General features: G+C 39.4%; 1 protein-coding gene across 7 annotated transcripts in view; it reads right to left on the reverse strand.

Moving 5' to 3' along the window:
* The window catches only part of VSTM4 (V-set and transmembrane domain containing 4), an 87,054-nt gene that overhangs the window by 40,651 nt on the left and 31,786 nt on the right, over positions 1-14,617 (reverse strand). For 2 of the 7 annotated variants that reach the window (XM_021285244.2, XM_005497999.4), the window contains one exon: positions 7,671-10,210. The exons of 3 other annotated variants lie outside the window; for them this stretch is intronic. In XM_021285244.2, coding sequence (XP_021140919.1) covers positions 10,085-10,210 — 126 coding nt within the window. In that variant the 3' untranslated portion in view covers positions 7,671-10,084. Of the gene's footprint in view, positions 1-7,670; positions 14,372-14,617 lie in introns of those variants that run through there. 2 more of the 7 variants (XR_010473504.1, XM_021285301.2) reach the window with 2 other exon arrangements.

Raw genomic sequence — 14,617 nt, forward strand, 5'->3', positions numbered from 1 at the left:
CCAGGAGAGTTCTCTGATTTCCACTGTCATGGGACTGGTTAGCACTGCAGGAGTGAAGCCCTGTGTGTGCTGCACTGGACAGCCAGAGACTGAGGAACGTGAGGAACTGCTATATGCCAAAATCTTGGTGCTAGAGACTTGACAGCATTGTTATGAAGAATCTGGAGTAGGAGGTGAGTTCTTACCAGTTTTCTTCTAACTACATTGGTATTATTCTCCCAGTAGGGCACTGCTTTACTTGTGACTTTTTTTTTGAATTCTGCTACTGAATAAGCAAGACTTCCTATGGCAAACAACTTCCTTCCTTACAGACTGCTGAGACATGTCCTCCCACCAACCTACCCCACAGCCTGCTCTAACCTCCACAGTGAGTGAGATAATTGCCTGTGGAAAATGTAGCAATTAGAGGCTAGCTCATGACGCAGACCTACAAGGAAGGCTGCCTTACTTTTACACAGATTACATGGCTGCTTATACTTTCTAACCCCCAAATGCATGACTTGATGACTCAAATACTGTCCTTTCTGTGCTCAGTGAAACATACAATGCAAACAGGTCAAAATGCACCAAGGGTTTTGCAGTCAAAGTAACCTTATGGAGCAAAGGTGGACCATGTCCATCTTTCCTTTTCCTGAGATCTGGGGAAAGGTCAGTTGTCATAGAATTCAACAAAATTAAGTACACTGCTTTTATCCTTTTCCCTCTGCACGTTCTTTAACAATAAGCTGTGATTTGGATACATGTACAGCAAAACTTGGACTCCTGTCAACTGTGGATACAGCTTTACTGGACCATGGTAAAGGTAGCTAAGAGCCATAAAAGAAGCTCACTACCTGTGTTTTCATTTACCTAGAAGGACTCTTGATAGCTTGCTGATTGTGTTTCCTCCTTCAGCCTTTTCATGCGGGCTGTTTTTGCCAATAGCAGATACTCCCTTTCCTAGAGCTGGGACTGGTACCTACTTTGCAGTTTGGACAGCAGCACTAGTGGCTCCAGTGCTCTAGACATTAACTTAACATTGTTTGGTATGAGAAAAGGCCACCTGTAGCCTAGCTGTGCATGGGTTTTACAGGCTCATCTCCTTGTTCCTGACATCCATTCTCTTACATCTTCAAGAGAAGGACAAGGTGCATCAGCTGTTGTTTTGGATCATAGAGAACAAATCCAGAGTGTGCATGTGTGAATGGAAGTTAGCAGGTTAAGAATTGATGTCTTCCTGAGTCAAGCTTGGGAGTTGTATTTGGGAGAATATAAAAGGCAAATGGATAGAAATGGGTTGCAATTTCCTCCTGGTGAAAATTTTGATTGGGACTGATTTGCTGTACAACAGCGTGTGGTTAAGAAAGTTTTTCTTTCTTCTCTAGCTCTAGAGGATTTTTCCTCAGAGTAGTAAGTAATGGAGAGAAATGTATACTGTGAGTGGGAAAAGCACCACTCCTTGCTTGCAGAATTAAGGCACAAATGTAGCACGTTGCAGTCATCAAATTTCCTAGGTCTGACTCAGCCAGTGTGTGTGACAGGGATAGAGTGCCACTCGGTCATTTTTTTCAGGCAATCCTCTGTGACATGATGTTTTCGCTAGAAATTTGTAATGTATGATTGAGCAATTAGCTATGAAACCAGCCCTCTTAACCAGCAGGTGCTTTTGTATTGCTCTCTTGTGTATTTGGTAAATGATGAACACCTGTGAAATTCTGTCAGCTCTAGATAAGGAGGCAGCTTTCACTGATGTGTAGACAAGGCTTGGTGCTAACACAGGGGCAGTAGTGGTGCCTACTTGGTGGGTATCCTGATGTGGTACCAGTTCTCTAATGGCTACATGGGATGTAGGGGTAGTAGATCTAGAATATGCTTGAAAAATTAAGCAAGTAGAGCAATTCCACAGCAAATACTTTCAGCATAACTCCATTGCTGCTGTAAGTGGCACAGTGTGAACATCAACAGAGTATCATAATTATCTCAGAACCATCTTTTGCAAAGGGTAAGCAGCTGAGGGTGGAAATTACCCTTAAAAGAAATCCAATCCCATTAGGTTAAGAAATGCAGAAATAAGACACAGTCTTAACTCTGCCCTGTAGGGAAGCCAAGAAGAGAATTGTGGAACAGCACAACCTTTATGTGACTTTAAAAATCAGTTTAATCTAATCTAGGACCACAAACCCTAAAATGCCTTAATCACACTTATTTGGTTATTGCACAGACCATCTAGCATCCTTGTTCAGCAACAGAAGTCTTATAAATGTTATAGTGAGCATTAAATACTGTCTGATTTCTGTAGCTTTCTGTTGGCTAATAAATGCTAGTGAAGCAATATTTGCAGAGCTGCCTGTGCACTGCAGGGCCTTTGCATCCTCATAAAAAATTATTTGCTCAAGTCTTTTTTTAAGAAATAAATGTAAGTTGATGTGTAACTCCCCCAGGAAATTTTCCCCTGTGATTGCCACCATGTGCTACTGTTCTCAAATCATTTTCAGACAGAGATCTCAAGTTTGTTACAAGAGGGTATTAGTAACAACATTATCTCCTTCAGCATCACCTATGGGTGTCACAAAGAGAGTTATCTGATAGCCATATGAGCTAAAATAATTTATAGGAATATTCTCCCTTCTGCATGAAAATGCAGCTTGTCATGCTTGTCTCTCATTTTTCAGGAGTGGCATCCCAAGGAAGTTGAAAAAGAATCCCAGAAAACTTCTGGAACTGATCCCAGCTCTCTTGTCTCCTTCTGCTTGGTATTAAGCACCTCTGAGCCAGGTAGCTGGAGTGATTTATTTGTGGTCACACACATCACTTAAGAATCAACCAGTTGTTATAACCCCCCTGCTCATTGCAGGGGATTTGGACTAAATGACCTTTGAAGGTCCCTTTCAACCCAAACTGTTCTATGATTCCATGACCACCAGTGTCCCTTTTAAGATGTGTGCATAGCAATTGCTGTCATTGAAGTCAGCCAGGCTGGTAGGGAGGTGTGAGAGGCAACAGGCCTGGTGGAGGAATGCCAACCTTCCTTATGCTTTTTGCCTGGCAGACAGGCCATCGTCAGAGCTCTTCCCAAGTGTCAGCAGGCTCCTGGAAATATGCCAGATGAAGTTTTTAAAAGGGAACCCCCTTGTTCCCTGCACTGGAGTTAAATGCCTTGTGGAAACCTGGTATCCAGAACCAGGCAAGCCTTCATCAGTACAGTGAGATCCTGGTGACCATTACAAATATTTGCTGTAATGAGTGCTGAGCAAATGTAGGCATTGTGATGAGGACAGATGCATTATGTTCAGTGCATACTCCAGTGTTGCAACCCTATGCGTGTGGGGGTTGTTGGTGTAAAGCAGCCACTGAAGGAGCAACAGTGAGTTGCTGGCTGGGTGGGTGGACCTGAGGATGTCAGGTGAATCTCTGCCATGGAAAGAACATTGTGAGCTGTTACTGATGGAGGGGAATCTCTTTCTATGTGGCTGACTGCAACAGTAGCATGGAAACTTTCCCTGTTTCACATCAGAAATTGTCTCCTTGTTCACTTTGGGCGAGAGGCTCTAAGGACTTTACTTCTTCCTCGTACACCTGTTCCCTAGCCAGGAGGGACAATGAAGAGTCATGCTCCCATAGCTACTTCAGTTTTGGAGGCATGCTCAGCTCCCATGTGGGGGAGCACAGGGATTAAGCCACAGGAGTGAACAGTGAAAATGCTCTTTGGCCACTCCTGTGCTCAGACCATTCCCCACCGTCTCTCCCGGCTGTGGCAGTCTTAAGTGGAGAAGCAGTAACAAGTTGTATCTCCTCTGCCAACGTCTATGTCTTTTGTCAATGTCTTTATGTTCCCTCATTTTACTGACAGTTCTCTCATTTACTTACAGCTGAACTAACCAAAATAAAAGGCAATCAAGGTGTAGTCATTTAAGTTCCTATCTTTGACACAGTTGTAGAGCACCAAATCTGGTAAGCAAGCAGAAATCATATCTTTGTTGTGGCAGTGGGACCAGGCATGTTGGAAACAAGGTGTTCCAGTAGTGTCATTGAAATAACCAGAGTTGCTGCCAGACTGTGAGGTAATTTGTTTGGGAAGGTGAAATCCTGATTTGATCCGAAGCCATTGTCTGCCTGGCAGGCTGGCTTCTGCCTGTAACCTGGCACTTGTAGACCTTGGTTGTATAAGGACTCAGTTGAGACCTTGCTGGGTGTAGCAGCCTGTGGGGTTCATGGTATGTGTCTGAAGCTCTGGGCAGCCCTTGGCTCTTCAGAGCCCGATTATGAACTGAATATATACTCCATATTTGGGCTGCATATTTACAGGCCTTTCAGTGCTTGGACTGTGATAAGTGGGAGGAAGCCCACTAGAAATCTACTCAAGCAGGTCTAATTGTACTAAATAGAACGGCTCAGCAGAGTGGAAAATAGTCCTCATATATCTACCCGAGGAAGATAATGACCTTTTAAATAACAGAAGCAATTTTATTTCAATACCCCAATTACTTTGAACTCTCAAATGTCAAAGTGCTGAGCACTTTCAAAATAACTTAATTTAGACATTTATAGCACTTAGACACTGCTATTTTCTTATCTAACCTAATTATGGGTTGTAGAGGAAATTGCAAAGCATCCCAATTAGTGTTATTTTTTTATAGTGATACATAGGAGTGGCCTTTGCCATTTGCTGTCGTCATGTGCCTAGTGATTTACTAATTTTGTTTTTTGAGTTAGTTCCCTGGCCATGAAGAGCTCATCTGTCCTCTGGTAGCTCATTAAGAGCAAGCAAGGAGGATGTAAAGGTAGAAGTGAGCATAGTTGTGTTTACCTGAGGGATTTGGAGGGCATATGTTCCTGTGAGAGCAGAGCACTGTTGCAAGGCAAGGCCATTTAAGGTGTAAAGGTGCCATATAGCATAATAATGACTGACTGTCAATCTTGTTGATCCTCTCTGATCTGAGTACTTAGGCCAGGATTCTCCACTTACTTGTCTCCCACAGGACTACTGCAGGGGAATGAGATTTGTAAAGCTGCTTAACAGACTGCCTGAAAAATCCCTCCACAGACAGTGCTGAGCCATTTCCCGTCTAGTTACTATGCACAGCAAGCAAAATTGGGGAAGGGAAAATGGTATAGCAACACTGAGCAGTATTCAGTGACTCCTTACTTGCTTTTGTGGTAAGTGGAGGACACATGTCTAGTTACCATGTTTGCAAGTGATAACTGTTGCACATCCTCATGTGTTTTTTGCATTGTACTTGTTACATGATGTGGTTTTGTGGTGTGCTCTGACTCAGTGGTGTCAGGACAGAACTGTTAGCAGTCGGAGAAGTTCTTTGAGGCCTTTTATTTTCTGAGGATAATCCAAAAGTATCAACAGCTAATTTCTCAAAGAAAGTAATGGGGCTGTAAGTAGCTATGTACTGTAGCTGCTGTTAACTGTGCCCAAGACCATGGCAGCCCAGAACAGGAAAGCAAAAGCCCCTAAAGGTGATCTTGTCTTGTGCAGCTCTATGTACAGAGCCCTAATGCACTGTTGTGTTCTTGTTCAATTTCTCATGGTAAAAATATTGTTGCAGACAAGATAGATAGGATTCTAACATGGCTTAACAACTCAAATCCAATAAAGTTTGAGTTTGACTCAACAGCTTGCACTCAAAAGGGGCACAGGGAACAGGCACACAGGGAGGTAAGAAATCCCTTTCCTCAGAGGTTTTTTTCCTAGCCAGGACAGGAACCCAAGTGAGTTTGCCTGGGGACTCAGCCTCCTGCTTCCTTGGTGTAAGATGTGGGAGAGTCCCAGGTCCTGCACAGCAGGGAGAAACGCAATTGCAGTAACTAACTGTGTTATGTACTAAAGTGAAAACCTGAGCAGGTCTTAGCTGGAGGCTCAAAAAGGGTTAGTATCCTTTTTGTCTGGAATAATTTGTTAATCTTTTCCAGCAAAGTAGTGTTGGGAATTAGTTGTGCTTTGCATGAGGAAGGCCAGACAGAACTGAACTCTTTTCAGTATTCCTTTCAATACTCTTCAAATAAGGAGAAGGCTGTTAAGGGAGGGGAATGTTCTGTATGTCTACTGGAGAAAAGGCAATGTTTAGGGCTGTGGAAATAGGTGGTAAGGAAAGCATGGAACCTTATCACTGTAAGTGTCTAAGAGGTTAGACCAACCAGACTACCAGGGTAAGTCAGGCTGAGTTGGTCCGGCATTGAGATGAAGAGATAGACTAGCTGATATCTCAAAATCTGTCCCAGCTCCTTTTTCTCTTTTTCCTGAGATAAATCACAGAAACTCTGAGTCTTCTGTAGGTATGCAGTCTTTCAACCCACTCTACTTGCTAACCAAGGTAGTAAAATGGAGTGAAACCATGTGGTGGAACAAAGCACAACAAATGAGTATGTTTCAGATTGCTACAGGAAACTCAGAAGAGTAATTGTTATGCAGTGGAATGCAGGGATTTTATGCTTTGCCCTGATGGGTTAGACTGAACCAAAAAAGATCCTTGCACCCTGATGTCACTCACCAGAGGTGTTTAGGATAAGTCCTCAAAAAGTGGAATTTGACCTACAAATCAAACATCAAATGAGACCTGACCTGGTCTGAGTCCTGCTATGCCACCAGAACCTGCCCAAGCCTTGGCTGAGGACACAAGTTGATTGAACCTCTTAATGAAGAGAACCCCACAATTATGTTACAGTTACTCTAAAACCAATAATTTGCTTGTAATTACAGAGATAATGTGATTCTGACCACACCTACCAATTAGAAAGTTGTAATAAAGAGTAATAAAACACCTTTGCCTTGGGCTGCAGAATCAACCCCCACACAGCCCATGACACTAATATGATTTACTCCTATTTGCTGATGGAGGATTCTGGTAATAAAATTTAATGTGAAGGAACAAGGTGCATTTAACCAAAGCTGTAAACATCTCTAATTCTATTTAAAGCTATAGAGTGCAGTACATTAACATTTAACAATCTGCTGCTAAATTGGTGTGAGACTAATAGAGCTGTATTTGTTAAAATTTTAGCACTAGGCCATGTTTTACCAATGACAATGGAAGGAGTAACCAAAATAGTATGACTCAGCAGACTTCAACTGCTGCTTAATAAAGTATTAAGAGTCTTCATGGGAGCTACTGTCATAAAAGAACAGTGAACCATATTCAGCTCCACTGCTGTTCTGTTGAAGACAGAAAGAGTTAGGCTAGAGAGGAATTCAGCCTTGTGTTTCCTGTTAGAATGAGCTAAATCCAATTTATACTTCATTTCTCCCACTAAAGCACATTATATTCAGTGAAAGTTTCCTCACAGTCGTTCCAGTGAGTTGCTTTGATACTTAAAGATGTACAATTAATTGGAAGGTAAATGATGATGCCTTTCTTTCTCCAGTCATGTGATTTGACATTATTAAATCTGGGTGGACACTGCATAAGAAAATGCATAGGAATGTCTGCTCAAGAAGATGGGTGTTCTCTAAGTAGTATTTTTGGCTTCCTTTCACTCAGCTGATGTGTTGCCTTTCAGGACTCAGCTGTCATCTGAAGTTATTCACAAATGGAAAACATTTTAAAATAATGGAATTTTCTGCAGAATGAAAAATTCGATTCCCAGCCACTGGGATTGTCTAAATGCTGAATACAAGATAAACACATAACCTTGAATTGTTTTCTAGCAAACAATAAATCCTACATAGACTGAGAGAACCTATCTCAATAAAAAAGGTAATTTATTTAGCTCAATTAACTATTATTTGGGGGAATTACATATCAAACATAAACAAGAATATATAGAGTATTAGTACACAAAGAATGGTATTCATTAAAATACTGGGCAGAAACATACAGTAGAGGACTTTTCTGAAGAACTTTAGAAACTTTAGAAAGTTTTCGCAACTAAGTGGTCAACTCATTAAAGTGTCGGGGTTTTATTTTAATTCCAAAGGAATCACTAGTAAGTTATATACTTTTCTAAGGCCTTCCTTGCAGATGTCTGCATAAGACGTGTCCTCTGTGAATATTAAGTCAATCTGGCTGTTCCAAAATTGATCCCTGATTGTTTGATCAATCTTTAGCACCAATTTCTTTTTGATCAATGAGTTCATTGCTGCTATCACTTGAAGTCCATCACCACATCCGAGAACAAGGAAAGGTATTATGCTCTTTTGGTGGGTGATTAATCTCCTGGGATAATGAAAAGGTAAAATAAACATTTCCTTGACAGCTCAAAAACACAAACATTAAACATGCAAATAATTACTAGTAAATGTATTGATTAGTGGCCTTAGTTTGGAAACAACTGTTTTGATGAAGGAGTAGAGTTGGAATTAGTACTGCACATAATGGCCAGCCTGACAAGCTGTTCTTACATTTCTTTTTTTTCATACAAGAGATTTTTGTCTAACATGGAAGCAGGCGACTGCATTTTACTTTTGCACATCCTGTCTCTAGAGTAGAAGATTATGTATGCTGCCTGATCTCTACTCCCGTTCAAGAAAGTTAAAAAGCAGTTTATACAGACCCACTTAAAATGGTGAAACCCTCCAATAGGCAGTGGTGTGCTCTTTCCCTTTGTTGCATGTGCCCATCCCTGCATTGTCACCTTGTCCTACTCTCCTTTGCTCCCATGAAGTAAGAGGAATAAGGGCATGAGTGTTCCTGCCATGACTCCCAGCTGTGCTCTGAGCCCTGCTGAGAAGTTGCTGTATCACTAAAAAGGCCTGGCCTGTAAAGGAGGAAGCAATTCGGATCCCCTTGCAAAACACAAGGCTTGCAAGTGCTATTCCAAAATCCACACTGAATGCTGCTGAATGAGTGGACTGTGAAGGGGGTCCATCTCAGACCTGGAGAGGACCTGGCACATGCCAAGTATCAGATCTCCAGAGCCCGAGGGTGAAGAGCCCATGCTTTTGCATCTCCATTAACTCTGTAGTTGCTCAAGGGTTAAAGCTTCCCAAGTGTTTAAAGATGTTGAGTACCCAACTCTCCCTGAACTTTGGTGGAATTTGGGCATTGGAGATTTAGGAGCTTGAAACACCAGTCTAGCTATCCTTCGTGACTGAAATGCCATGGATATCACAGAATAGTCCATTTTCTGTGAATGTGTGTCAATTAAAAAGCAAGAATACCTCCTCATTTACTAAGGTGAAGAAAGAGAAATAGTATTTTGTGCAGGGTGTTAACGAAGTCTGCTCCATACTAAGGAGCAGCTGTGTGAGTTTTTCCTGTAGATAAGCAGTTCAATGATGCAGACCACAGGAAGAAACTTTTGCAGATTTTGGAGCACCAGTCTAGGTCAAGGCCAAAACTGTATCATGGTTCTGTTAAAGTCTTTTACTCTATAGCAGATTTTTCCTATTCCCAGTTAGAATTAAAAACAAACAAACAAACAAAAAAAGCCAGAAAATCCTGGAAAATGTTCCTAAGCTATAAATATTCTTCCTCAAATCATTTGGTTTTAACTGTGAATGTTTCCTTTGGATTATTCTGAAATGTTTGACTTCAAGCACTAACAAACAACTTTACTAAAAGTAATATGAGTTTTTAAAATCAATGTCATTTAGAAAGAGAATTTGAAAATATAGAAACCAACTCTTTTGACAACCATTTCTGGAGGGGGCAGAGAAAGCAGAAAAAGTAATTTTAACTTTTCTTTTGCTACAGAAGAAAAAGTCTCAGCTTTACTGGGTTAACATTTTTCTGATGGGAAAACCAGCATTTATTTGATAAATCGGTGGGTTTTGTCTTCAGAAGCAGGCTGATATGCATGGATCATGCCACTAGTACTTCTGAGGCTTGCTGAGATGTCAATATTTGAAGCTGGACATGTCACGTTGGCTTCAAAGATGAAATAATGTTCAGTATTGAAAATGTCCCAGGTAGAACTTCAGTCCATTTTAAACAGGGGGGCTAAACACTACGAAGGGTGTCTCTGGGATGTCAGTTGTAGACCAGCTGCTTTTTCTATGATTACTTTTAACTACATTTTGTTTAAAAGTCTCATAGAAAAATAGAAGTGCATGAATGGAAGTAAAAAAATAAGGACATTTGTATGATTTTTATAAATAAACAGCACAGCAAGAATTAAATAGAACACAGGCAAAGGACATTTATACAGGCATGAACTATTACAGCTTGTTCTCCTCAAAGAGTATCTGTGCATAGACTGTTGTACTGGGAATGCCTTTGGCTTCCTGAATTGGCTTCATAAGTTCAAGTTCAGCGTATGTTAAATTCTCCTCTGTGATTTTCGGCTAGGAAACAGAACCAACAAATTACAGTTATAATATCATTACCACTAAATGTATAAGAAGCCTTAAATATTCTATAGAAGAGGGTATATTTCTTCCCTCACACGTTAATTCTATTCTGTTGTTAATCAGTTTAGTTCATAGAACATGAAATAAAAATAGTATTAAAAAGAGAAACAAGAAATAGTAAGATTTTCAGCTTCGTTTCCAATTTCTCCTTGTTTCTTAAATGCCGAATGTTTTAATTGGACAACTCAGATATTGCAAATTTGAAAGATGTGCGTTAGCAAAATGTTTGGCTTCTTCAATCCTAATTTTCACAATTTAATTTTAGTTATTGCACAATTCACGATTTTAAATATATATGGCAGATTTTCTTCCCAGCTGTAAACCTTGGACCAGTTACTTCTCCACTCACAGTACCTCTCATTATGTTTGTTAACAGAACCAAAAAATGCATTAAAGATACACAGAAGAAAGCAAAAAATGATAGAATTGAGCTACTGTCATTCCAATGGGATTTTCTCAATTTTTTTCATGCTATAGATGAGTGCAGAGTTTAGAACAAAAGCCATAACAGCAAAGCCATCTGCTGTATTGGTTGAGGTTTATACTTCAGACTATAAAGCTTAGCTAAGAGAGACATCAAGAAAATTTACTGAACAAATTTCATGTGGGTGACAGAAGAGTTGCCTACTGCTATTGGGGACTTCATCCAGAACTCAGAGTGGTGCCTTAGAGGACAAAACTCTTGTCTCTTGTTCTTTTGTGTGTGTGGCTTGTTAGTTGGGTGTGGGTTGTTCATATCAAATTCATCTCAGAAAATGTAGTGACAAACTCAAGAGTTGCTGTGGAATTCTGTATGGAGCCCCAGTACTGGAAATGGATTTTACTTCACCTGTGGAAGATTAAAGCCTGTGCTCCCTGAAAAAGGGTGAAGTGCTAAAGCACTTTGCAAGTGAACAACTGGGGAATTTGTTCTCTGATCTTCTTGGATCCAACATTCTAGCTGAGTATAACAGTTGTCAAATGTAAGCCTAAATGGGACAATTAAAACAAAGCAAACCAAAACCATTCCAGCCATGTAAATTGTTGCAGTCACAAGACTATACCTAAGAGAGAAGGTTGCACCTCTGAGACCAAAAAAGTCTTTGCCAGTTGTAAAGTGAAAACTGACTCTAATCTCATAAACCAAGATTTTTCCATACAGTAGTTAAATGTTATAATGAAAAAACTGACATTTTCTAATGCCAAGAGTTTCCTTTATGCTTTATTTACTGCTATTTATTCATTTCTGATTCAACATAAATGATTCCTGTTTCCTGTTTGAGTAATTAATATGTTATCCTCTGGCTAAAAAGATAAACATCTAATATCCTCTGCAATCAGTCCCTGTGCTCCCCTGCTTCCTGTCTTTTGCACTGCCCTGAAATCCGCCCCTTTGCCTTGACAGTTGCTCACACTGCGTTTCAGATTGTATACCTCTGGGTATATCAGTTTACACTTTTCCAGCATTAGTTTAATTTTCTTTTTTTCTCTGCAGATCTGATCCTGAAATACTTTGTGCAGCTGCTGCTGCTACAAGTGATGTAATAGAAGTCAGTTGATCTGTACATGTGAGTAAAAGCCTTTTGCGGGGCTAACTGCAGGACTGTAACCTTTGCATTTGATTATTCACACGCAGTCTTCCCTCCACGCCCCTCTTGCACAGGTAGTCCTATTTGACCTCAGCTTCTGGTCCTCCTTTGATGTCAAATGCTGCACTGTTGACTACACAGGTTACCTGCTTTTGTTGAATTACCTGGTGTAAAGATGTAAATGGACTTCCTGTGTATCTTATATGCAATCAAAATAAAATCACATATTTCTTTGTTCATGTATTGGGACTGAACTAAACCACAGTGCTTAGAAAGACTTCTGTCCTGTCCTGTTAGAAAAAGCTCTTGATCAATTGCTCTGATACTTAACAAATTTTAAAATTCCCTTCTTTCTATCCTGAGAGCGTTAGCTTCAGTTTCTAGATATTTAAGTTTGTTAAGTTTCCTTTTTTGATATGTAAAAGATTCATTTTGGGATTTCAAAACTATGTATGTCCATCTCTTCAGTAGGTAGTACAGAGGCTAAACACGGGAGCTAAGTTGGGCTGGACATGACAATAGCACCAGCTAATGTTGAAGGTTTTTTTCTCAGTGTATGACAGCACATCTAGTCTCTGTTTGAAGGTATTGGGAGTTTCGCTGCCAACTTTGGTGGGTGTCACCTCAGACCCTAAATGCAGAATGATATACTGCATGTGAAAAGCCTTCTAAAATGAATCTGATAGAAATTTACAATCTATTGGTCACTGCCAGAGTAAAGCACTACATTTCCTAAGACAGACCCAGTGCATCTTTTAAAGCAGAAATACTTTCATTGCTCTGTAGAAATCAAATGCTCAGGGCAAACTAAATCTGTATATGCTTTCCCCTTTGCTGTTTAATTGTATTTCATGTTATGTTTCCATTTAGAAAATGCTGCATGCCCTAAAATAGCCAACACAACGCCCAGCTCATGTAAATTTTAGAACTAAGATTTATGAAATCATATTGGCCAGGTGTTTTATTATATTATCTCAAAATTGCATTGTTTTCCAGTGTAGATTATCTCTTTATTCTTACTTTATTCTATTATGTTTGGATATGAAAAATAACACTAGATTCCCCAAAACAGGTCATTGGGCAGTAGTGGCTGATGTGTTGCTTTCATACATTTTTATGATGTTCCTATAGTAAACATAATTTAATAAAGCCAAAACACACTAAATAAATAATTGCATCTAGAAAAGCAATAAAACCAAATAAAATTAGTACTTTCATAAGTGGAAAAGGTACTTCAATTACTGCTACAAGCAACAGCACACCATAAAATGTGTAGAATAATTTCCCTTATGCATATTTCTAGTATGTAATAATTTGATTGAAAATATGAGGAAACACACAGGAGGTTCAAAATTGTGAAGGGTATACAGTTTTCAGCAAAGGATGTGTAATAACAGTGCATGAAAGCCAACACTACTTCAAGGTACCTATGGTAGCCAGGGTTTTTTGCTCTTCTGTACTTCATTTGTCAACCATATGTTTAATTTAATCTTGCTGGTTTGTTTATCCAAAAGCTTTTTTTTTTTTTTTTTTTTTTTTTAATAACAGGCAGGGAAAGAAAACTAATTCTACAATTTCATCTCTCATTTGGATTGGATAGTGTTTTGGCAGTGTAAACCTGAAATTCTGCCACCGCCTCCTTTTTGGAACAATGGTGTGGCTATAATAACTGATATTATAGGTGGCATTGGTATAAAGGCAGAAGAGGAAGACACAATGGATGACTGGCCACTCACCTCTCTCTTTCTATCCTGGCTCTTCATTTAGGAGGCCATTGGGATTTCTATGACTGCAACATCCTTTCCTGCAAAACTATATTGTTGTTCTGAAGTAATATTGAAATTATTTTTTCAAATAGAATTCTGATCCACAGTGACATTTCTAGGTATAGTCTTTATATTGCATTTCTCTTTTCTCATCTTGGGATCACACACTTTGCAGAAATACAAATTAGGAAGACTTATCACTTTCCAGCGTATCTCCTGGAAAATGCAAAATGATTCCTCTTCCAGATTTCTTCCAGTTTAATTTTAGTTTATTCCAGTCACAGGGCTTCCCATGGGCAACTACATGAAAGAGTTCATTATATGAACATTTTTCTTAATAAACGATCTCCAAAGTCTATCATTTGAATATTTAAAAGAAACTAAAGTTTATATATGCATAGTTTTCTTTTTATTTGTTTTATCTAGGATGTAAATGTACTAGAAATTACCTAGCAGGGTTGCGTTATTAATGAAAATTATTCTGACTTTTATGTCATCATTACCAAGAATGTCAATTTTGCTCTTTCTAGGCTTAGTTGGTTTGTTTCATGGCAGGGTAAAGGGTGTTTATTGTGAGCACTGTAAGACTGAAAGTTCTTAAAGTTTAAACTAAGACCACGTTTATCCAAATTTGTAATTAGGTGTGAAGCACACAATCAAATAATAACCTCAGAAATTTAACTTGACTGGAAAAACAACTAATGCCAGCTTGCACTCGTGGACTGCTGCAGTCTCACTGTTCCATGACAGCATCAGTGGTCCTGAAGATGATAAGGTGAATGTGAATTTCTTACTAAAAAAAAAATAAAAAAATCCCCAGATTCTAATTTACTATAATAAAATAAGCAGAAAAGGGCTCACTTCCAAGTTCACATCAGTCCTAAGTATTTTAGTGACTATTGCTGCAGACATTTGCATTTGGAATTCAGCGTCTATATGATATCATGTGATGGAATTTTTGTTTGGGATATGATGCAAAATTACATTAACATGCAACTAGGGCAAGA

The sequence above is a fragment of the Columba livia genome, chromosome 6 (assembly GCF_036013475.1).
Source record: "Columba livia isolate bColLiv1 breed racing homer chromosome 6, bColLiv1.pat.W.v2, whole genome shotgun sequence".
Lineage (NCBI taxonomy): Eukaryota > Metazoa > Chordata > Aves > Columbiformes > Columbidae > Columba > Columba livia.